General features: G+C 35.8%; 1 protein-coding gene across 1 annotated transcript; it reads right to left on the bottom strand.

The window, feature by feature from the left end:
* Positions 1 to 4,933: 4,933 nt before the first annotated feature.
* On the bottom strand, positions 4,934 to 5,872 carry LOC116878787 (olfactory receptor 6C75-like). Its single transcript, XM_032876529.1, has one exon. It carries the CDS (start codon positions 5,870 to 5,872, stop codon positions 4,934 to 4,936), a length of 939 nt encoding a protein of 312 aa, XP_032732420.1.
* Between the last annotated feature and the right edge of the window lie 4,208 nt (positions 5,873 to 10,080).

The following is a 10,080-nucleotide window of genomic DNA, read 5'->3' as shown; positions in this document are numbered from 1 at the left end:
TAAGAGTCTCTTATGGTTTGTCTCCCTCCTGATCCCATCTTGTTTCATTTATTCCTTTCCTACCCCCCAAGTCCCCTACGTTGCCTCTCAACTTCCTCATATCAAGGAGATCATATGATAATTCTTTCTCTGATTGACTTATTTCGCTAAGCATAATACCCTCTAGTTCCATCCATGTTGTCGCAAATGGCAAGATTTCATTTCTTTTGATGGCTGCACAGTGTGTGTGTGTGTGTGTGTGTGTGTGTGTGTGTCACATCTTCCTTATCCATTGATCTGTTGATGGATAACTAGGTTCTTTCCATAGTTTGGCTATTGTGGACATTGCTGCTATAAACACTTGGGTGCACGTGCCCCTTCAGATCACTACATTTGTCTCTTTAGGGTAAATACCCAGTAGTGTGATTGTTGGGTAATAGGGTAGCTCTATTTTCAACTTTTTGAGGAACCTCCATGCCGTTTTCCAGAGTGGTTGCACCAGCTTGCATTCCCACCAACAGTGTAGGTGGTAGGATCTGCATCCTTGTCAGCATCTGTCATTCCCTGACTTGTTAATTTTAGCCATTCTGACTGGTGTGAGGTGGTATCTCATTGTGGTTTTGATTTTTATTTGGGAATGGTAATTTTTAATGTCAGACTTCAGCATGGAGTGAAGAGGGTATTTATGTGGTTACTATGGTAACTGTTTTACTCACAGTATGTACAAATGACTAGTCCCTCTCCTTATTTAGAAGCTAAGGATCCATTGAACTAAAAATCTTTAATTTATCTAAAAAATACATGCATGCTCTATCTTTTCCTCCTCATCTGACAGACAGATGCATCTTCTTATGTAGTGTCAGTCAGGTCTCAGAGACATGATGGTGAAGGTTGGAGTAAACAGATTTAACCATATTAGGCTTGGTCACCAGGGCTGCTTTTAACTATGACAAAATGGATATTTTTGCCATCAATGACAACTTCATTAACTTCAGCCACATGGTCTACATGTCCCAGTGTGACTCCACACATAGCAAATGCAATGGCAGAGTTAAGACTGAGAATAAGAAACTTGTAATCAATGGAAAGCCCATTTCCATCTTTCAAGACCAAGACACCACCAACAACAAACGGGTTGATACTGATACTGAATTCACTTCACTACCATGGAGAAGACTGGGGATCCTTGGAAGGGTGGGACCAAGAGGGCCATCATCTCTGTCCATAATTCTTTTGGTGCCTCCACATTTGTGAGGAGTGTGAACCATGAGAAGTATGACAATTCCATCCAGATTGTCAGCAATACCTCTTGCACTACTAATTACTTGGTCCCTCTGGAAAAGGTCATTCATGACAACTTTGGTATCATGGAGGGACTCATGACCACAGTCCATGCCATCACTGCCACACAGAAACTACAGAGGCCCTTCTGGGAAGATGTGGTGTGGCGGCTGAGGAACTGCCCAAAACATTATCTCTGCTTCTACTGGCATTGTCAAGGTGGTGGGCAAGGTCATCCCTGAGCAAATAGGAAGTTCACTGGCATGTCCCCACCCTCAATGGGTCAGTTATGCATCTAACCTCCTGCCTGGAGATAGCTGCCAAAAATGATGACATCAAGAAAGTGGTGAAGTAGGCAACAGAGGGCACCCTTGAGGACATCCTGGGTACACTGAGAACCAGGTTGTCTCTTGTGACTTTAATAGTGACACTCATTCTTCCACCTTTAATGCTGGGGTTGGCATTGGCTTCAGTGACTACTTTGTCAAGCTCATTTCCTGGTACTACAATGAATTTGGCTATAGCAACAGAGTAATAGACCTTATGGCCCATATGGTCTCCAAGCAGTAAGAGCCCCCTTGACCACAAGACCCACTGACAGTATAAGAAAAAGAGAGAGGCCCTCAGCTATTGGACAGTCCTTGTCCCAACTCATCCTCAACACAGTGAGAATCTCCTGACCTCTATGCAGTTTCTACCTCAGACCCCTTGAAGAAGTGGAGGGGTTCAGGGAACCCTATCGTGTACCATCAATAAAGTATATTGTATCCAGCCAGAAAAATATATGTGCATGTACAGACACTGCTATCAAATCTTTATGTAAGGAATTAATTCAAGTTTTAAAATGTTTGGGATTCTGCACATACACACACAGATATATGTATCTATGGATTTATACATATTATGTGTATATACTTAAATACAAATATTTATGGGATACCTGAGTGGCTCATTTGGTTAAGCATTTGCCTTAGCTCAGTGATGGTCTCAGGGTCCTGGGATCAGACCCTGCACTGGGTTCCCTATTCAGCCGGGAGTCTGCTTCTCCCTCTTCCTCTTCTCTTCCCCCCACTTGTGCACTTGGACTCTCTCTCACTCTCCCCCTCAAATAAATAAATGAAATATTAAAAATAAATAAATATAAGTACTTATATACAAATAAAATGTATATATGTATATGTGCATAACTAGTTATGTCTATGTCTAGGAACTATTGGAGAATTGATTTCTGATTTTTAAGATTTTATTTATTTGACAGAGAGAGAAGGATCAAAAGTAGGCAGAGAAGCAGAAAGAAAGAAAGGGGGAAACAGGCTTCCTGCGGAGCAGAGAGCCTGATGTGGGGCTTGATCCCAGGACCCTGAGATCATGACCTGAGTTGAAGGTAGAGGCTTAACCTGAGCTACCCAGGTTCCCCGATTTCTGATGTTTTAATGATTTTTTCTTTTTCTCTTCCTTTATTAAACAGTAGAGTTATAGGAATATTGGTTCCTTTTATAATTGGTCTAAGTAAATTATTGGTTTCATTCTATTTTTAGATATTAAAAACTATAGATGCAGAGTGCTGGTGAAACAATAGAAGACAAAATACTATTGTGGATCTATATTCTGGAAAATGAAAATTAACAAGGCATATAGCAGTGAGAATCACCCCTTAGGAAATTGGAGAGAAAGAGATGGTACTAAAAATGGTTTATTTTTGCTGTTGCCAGAGCCAACAGCCTTCCAACTCCTTATTCACCCATTCATTCATTCATCTGATCACTAAAAACATGGTTCATTAGATTTGTGGACTCGAGTAACATGGTTGATGATATAAAGTTCTGACTTATTCAGATTACGTATTACTTTCAACTCAGAGTACTTTCCGCTCATTAAAAATGCAACAATTCAATAGGTCATTCAACTATGTGATCAGTGAATTACCTAAGATAATATCTTTAAAGCTTTTTTAATAATCTCCTTAGTTCTACAAAGAAAAAATATTTTTGAAATATTAGTATGAATATTAAATATGAGCACAAATACTTTTCAAAAGCCTCTAAAACCACGACATTCAACAAATTTTTCTCACCAAAATTATATTTGTAATAAAAACTTCATTATTTCATAATACTTTTTGAAAAAATAATATCTCAATTTAAAGCATTTAATATTCATTTCAGAAAGATTTATAGGAATTTTCATATCTTACCGACAATGTGAATGTTAGAATCAACTTCTTCAGAGAACTTTTTGTCAATCAAGAGGATCAACTTTCTTTTACCCTCTTAATTCCTCTCTTCTCTCTCTTGTCTTCCTACATAGCTGTCTATCATATATGCCACACATATAGTATATATTCATTTAGTTAACATTTGCATGTTGTTTTTCCACATTCCTGATTTTCACTTTTGTGCCTCTGTGTACTTAGTATAGTCTTACAAAAGTAAATGTATATTATTTCATTTCTTTACAAATTTCTCCATTAAATAATTTACAATCAAATAAAATTATTTAACTTTCACTTTATGGTTTTATTGTGTTAAGTCTGCTTGAAGAAATGTAACTTATTCCATGAATGTAAAATGATAAGAAATAGATGAGTGCTCACCAACAGTCTTGACAATGAGCAATCAGAAAAGAAAAGTCTCTACTTAGGGATAATGTATGGTAGAGGTCTTTACACTAATGTATATATCAGACCAAGTTGGAAATCAGGAAAACAAAGTCAAATCCACTTACCCATCATCTAGTTAGACTCATAACTATTGTCCCAAGACAAATAATTTTGTTTAGTGATACATTCCAGCTGAGGGTCCCTTTGACTATAGGAAACAGGCTTGGATACATTTTTTATAGTTACCTTCAAGAGTCACTTTCTTGGATATGGGTGAGGGAGGTAGAACCTGCCATGAAAGAGGCAATGGAAAGAAAAAGGCAACATGTAGATTTGCTAATAAATGAAAGCTAAGGCAAAAGGCATATGTCATCATTTCCAAGATACTCTCTGAAGTCTACATCTCATAGCATTCTAGATTCTATGTTTGTCATTTTCTTCATGTAGGTAAAGGACCATTTTTGCAGTAATCGAAAGAATCTAATTATAAAAAAATTAATTTTCTCAGGATAGCTTAATTTTCCTGTATAGACCATGGTTTTCCTTTTTAAATGTGATTGACAGACTAAGGAAATCCTCAGTGAAAGAATTTTCTTTTCTTGGTGACAAGAGGAAGAAATTTTAGAGATACTGTTAAGATACATGTTTTTTTCTAATTTCACATAAATTTTATATTTGTATGTGGTGTCAAGTAAGCATCTTAAGTAAAGCAATTTGCATTTTTGTATAAACTTATAAGCTACCTTGCTTTGATATGAGAAACAATAAAGATTATTGACATCTAAGTTTAGTTATACAAGTGAGGACTGACAATTTTCTATATAAGTTAAAATAGATAGGACCTCGCTTTTAGGCTAAGGAAAAGAGACATTAGTGATATATAAAAAAGTCTAACTGAAAGAATGAAATGAGGTGTTTTAAGAATTTATATAGTAAAAGCTAGAGAGTTTTTCATTCAGTTTTGCTTTCCAGGGTATGTATGTGTATATATATGTGCATTATGTACACACATATGTATACATACATGTATGTACACACATATACATATATATATAATTTTTTGCATAATTACATTCATTTATTTGAAGAAAAGACCATTCTTTGGACCATGTTTTTGAAGGCTTCCTTCACCTGCTGGTTTCTTAGTGTATATATGAAAGGATTCAAGAGAGGAGCTACTGAGGTAATGATCACAGCTACTCCTTTGTTTAAAGTCACCCTTTCCCTTGCAGAAGGCTTAATGTACATGAAGATGCAGCTACCATAGGAGAGGGAGACCACTATCATGTGGGAGGAACAAGTGGAAAAGGCTTTTTTCCTTTGACTTGTGGAAGGAATTCTCAGAACTGTCCGGATGATGTATGTGTAGGAGAGCAGAACTAGTGTTAAGGTGACCATAAGTGTTACCACCGCTAAAAAAAATGCCATGAGTTCTAGAAAGCGAGTATTTGTGCAAGAAAGCTGTAGAATTGGAGAGGAGTCACAGATAAAATGATCGATTATATTGGAGTCACAGAAATTCAACTTCAGCAGCAGCATTACTGGTGGAAAGATGACCAAGAATCCTGCAAGCCATGAGCTAAAGACAAGAAGGAAGCACACTCTGCTGCTCATGATGGTCATGTAATGTAGAGGTTTGCAGATGGCCACGTAGCGGTCATAGGACATAGCAGCCAGAAGGTAAAATTCTGTCACCCCCAATAAGATGAAGAAAAATACCTGAGCCACACACTCGTTGTAGGAAATGGTTTTGTTTCCCGTCACGATAGTGACAAGGAATCTGGGAATGCCGACAGATGTGAATGATATTTCTAGGAATGAGAAGTTTCGAAGGAAGAAATACATTGGAGTCTTCAGGTGAGGATCTGTAAGGGTGAGGGTGATAATGATCAGGTTCCCAGTCACACTGAGCATGTAGGTAACAAGAAGAAATATGAAAAGTACAACCTGCCACTGTGGGTCATCTGTCAAGCCGAGAAGAATAAACTCTGTCACTGTTGTGTGATTTCTCATTATTTTCCTTCTTTATGATGGTATTCTTTGTTTCAGCTGAAAAATAGATGAAAAAATAAGACAGACAAGAAACTGAAACATACACATAAACATGCACAAACATGTTTTAAAAATCTTTGCTGTCTTTTGCTTTTAGAGAAAAATGACTTTGTAGTAAAAAGAAATAAAATACCTTTAAAATTTATTATGTCATATATTGGTTATTCCTATATTTCTTTAATCGTATTTTCACATATCTCAGTATAAATCTGTCTTCTGAATATTTCAATATATTCCTGAAAATAAGGAAAGAAAAGGAGATTAAAACCTCTGAGACTGAAACTTCCTCAAATAAAATTATAAACTTACTCTCAGCATACCACAATAGTCTTTGAAGGTATTTTTCATTGTTGTGTTCCTTTTCATATATTTAAACAATTTTTCTCTTTTGATTAAACATTTCTTTATCCTTCCTTATTCAAACTTTTACAATCTACAAAGACCACTCTAAAGTGTCCCTGATAACAGTATACAGACACATTTTTTTAAAGATTTTATTTATTATTTATTTGACAGCGAGAGAGAGAGAGAGAGATCACAAGTAGGCAGAGGGACAGGCAGAGAGAAGGGGAAGCAGGCTCCCAGCGGAGCAGAGAGCCTGATGCGGGGCTCAATCCCAGGACCCTGAGATCAAGACCTGAGCCAAAGGCAGAAGCTTAACCCACTGAGCCACCCAGATGCTCCAGTATACAGACACATTTAATGGATGGAAGGGTAGCCCTGATCCAACTCCAATGGCTATACCATAAAACATTATAGTTTAAATTACTAATTTGTTATAATAATCTCTTCTAAGATTGTTAATATATTTCTCTTACACATATTTTTATTTATTGCTCTACCTATCATGAATCTCTCATATACAAAGCAATATTTTTAAGTCCCAATTTTATTTTTGTAAACTGTAAGTGTTCTTATTTCTAAAATAACCCTGGCACTTCTCTGCATATTGCCTATTGCTTTCTTTCTTTTTTTTTAATTGTGTTATGTTAGTCACCATACAGTACCTCATTAGTTTTTGATGCAGTGTTCCATGATTCATTGTTTGCATATAACACCCAGTGCTTCATGCAATCCATGCCCTCCTTAATAATCATGAGAGACTATGGACTCTGGGAAACAAACTGCCTGTTCTTTTCTTGACGGATGATAAAAGGGAATAGGGAATAGTTCAACAGTCAAGCTAAGTTTTAGGAAGCAAATATTATTATTATTTTTTCTTTTCTTTTTGGTTCTATTACAACTCTGGGTATTGTTCAGGACTTGTTTGTTTTTCCTGTTTAAAGTTATTATTTTCCACAAAAGCTTTAGATGTTCTCTCATCTAAGACTATTTGAAACATACTTAGCTGTCCAGACAGTCTGGCTAAGGCTGAAATGTCTCATTTGTTTTCTATATCCTTCAGAGGTTTCAGAGCTTTTAAGAAAAATAATTTCTGAGGATTAATCAATTAATTTAATATGTTAATGAACTTACTAAAATCTTTTACCTACATAATTGCTGCAGAGGATAGTTCTTACTTTTCATCAACTGTGTCCACCTCTTTGTGGTCATAAGATATGTATCTTTTTGGCTTCTGCCTTTATATGATGGATGTTAATCTTTACTGTGTATAAATTTATATTGTATAAAACTAAAACATCAAGTATATCTGCTCAGTGTTAACATTAAATTGTTTTGAATCTTGCACAAAAATAATACATTTTGTGTCCTGAAATTGATTATATTAAAGTGATTCTTTAAAGACACAAAAATCATGAACACAAAAATCATGAACATGTAGTCCTATCAATCACAAAGTATCTATGTTACAGTAAATAAAAATGTTGCATGAAACTATTAAATTGTAGAGTTTTAAAATTCTCTTTATTTATGTATTTCATATAAATTGTGTGGCTCAATTTTATTCATATATAGCATTGTGTGTAGTTGACAATACTTATATAAAGCATAAACATATACTATAAAAGTAAAAATATATTTCTGAAAAAAACTGTTAAAGATATACTTACTTTTTTTTTTATAATTTTATTTTTTATAAACATATATATATATATATATTTTTCCCCCAGGGGTACAGGTCTGTGAATCTCCACGTTTACAAACTTCACAGCACTCACCATAGCACATACCCTACCCAATGTCCATAACCCCCCCCCAACCCCCCTCTGCCCAGCAACCCTCAGTTTGTTTTGTGAGATTAAGAGTCACTTATGGTTTGTCTCCCTCCCAATCCCAACTTGTTTCATTTGATATACTTACTTTTATGGTAAATAGGTCTGATTTAGTCAATGCTATTTTATTGGCTTCTTTAATTTATTTAAACATTAATGTTTTGGGATTTTTCAAAAGCCTTTGCAATCTGTTTCTCCTCTGTCATTTTATATTTCTAACCAAATATTCAAAATATTGATCATAAAAAATAATGCCAAGAGCTCCTCTACTATGTTTATAAAAAAGGTATGCATTAGCCCATTTCTGTACATCAAACCCAATTTCTCTAAGGATCTGAGCTTTTAGAATATCTTACCTATGGCCATTTAAAAATTATTATCTTGATATGTAAGATGAAATAAATTATAGTTGAAATAAATGCTAATATATTGTCTTTTCAAGCTTAGTGGACAAAATGACATGATCATTGTAATGTTATTCAGGCTAGCCATAATTTTATATGATCCATTCACAATGGCCTCAGGCGAATTAGGTGAAAAAATAAACAACATGTTCTGTGGTGATTGGCGTTCTCAGGACACCAGCCTTAAACTGTAATCCAAATTAGTACACAATTTAGAATATAATATTAGGTGAGAGTGACCTGAAATCAGAGCAGAAAAATATATAGACTCATTTAAACTTTTATAATAATTTGTAACTTCACAAGGAGAAGAAACTTAATAATGGAGTAATAGAGATTAGCCATTTCTCAAGGGCAACAGACTAAGTTGTGAACAGTGGGTTTTTTTCCAATCTTAAGGAAAATATTAAGAATTCACTGTGATAATTTAGACTGGGGCTGAGGTCTCTATCATTCTGCGCTGTGAGAGACGCCAGAGAGCTCAATGCAGGGCTCGATCCCAGGACCCTGAGATCATTACCAGAGCCAAAGGCAGAGACTCAACCAACTGAGGCACCTAGGTGTCCTGAGTATCTCCTTAAAAAGCCATGTGAACCTAATATCTCAGTGCAAGCTCACTGCATTTTTCTATAATAAAAATTGCTTATTACAATAAAAAGTGAAATCTTGTAGTTCTTGAGTATTTCTCATAGTGTTTAGTACAATACCATAAACCCTGAAAAACACCACGGACCACATTAATTGCCATTAGCAATGCTGGGAATTCTCCTAAGAAGCTGGGAAAAGTCATGACATTACAGGAAAAAATTGGATCGCTTGATACTTATATAGACTGAGGTCTGCATTTGTGGTTGCCCACCATATCAAGATAAATTAATCCAGCATTAGGGACTACTGTGAAAAAGGGGGGGGGTAGGAGGGTCATGAAGCTGTCAATGCAGCTATTGCAGCAGCCATGAAAACGTTGGATTTTTTTACAAAATACCTTTGTATCTCATATTGAAATTGGAGCTTTTTTTTTTTACTAGTATGGAAATTCTATTTAAATTTTATTGAGTTTTTTTTCTTTTTTTTTAAAATTTTTTTATTTTTTATAAACATATAATATATTTTTATCCCCAGGGGTACAGGTCTGTGAATCGCCAGGTTTACACACTTCACAGCACTGACCATAGCACATACCCTCCCCAGTGTCCATAACCCCACCCCCCTCTCCCAAGCCCCCTCCCCCAGCAACCCTCAGTTTGTTTTGTGAGATTAAGAGTCACTTATGGTTTGTCTCCCTCCCAATCCCATCTTATTGAGTTTTTATAGTACATTGCATGTTTGTCACAACACAACTGCACAGTATGGATTTTTGATCTCATGATGTCATTGATATCCACAAAAACCCTAAAAGGAGTATTTCATGAATTTCCTGAATTGACAGCCCAGAGTCTCTCTTCAAGGCCATTCAGTATGTTCATTGAAGGAACAGTCCCTCAAAGCAGCCACTCAGAATCACAGGTATGGTCTCCTCAGATGTTATTAATCTTACTCCCCCTGAAAATGGGCAGAGTGAAGTGCAATGAAGGTCAAGTTAATTAGAAAG

The sequence above is a fragment of the Lontra canadensis genome, unplaced genomic scaffold (assembly GCF_010015895.1).
Source record: "Lontra canadensis isolate GAN:19392208 unplaced genomic scaffold, GSC_riverotter_1.0 scaffold59, whole genome shotgun sequence".
Lineage (NCBI taxonomy): Eukaryota > Metazoa > Chordata > Mammalia > Carnivora > Mustelidae > Lontra > Lontra canadensis.
Note: the sequence above shows the minus strand (reverse complement) of the source record. Positions and strands in the feature narration are given on the sequence as shown.

Coding starts and splice junctions, on each gene's coding strand:
- LOC116878787 (XM_032876529.1), bottom strand. CDS start 5,872: ATGAGAAATCACACAACAGTGACAGAGTTTATTCTTCTCGGCTTGACA.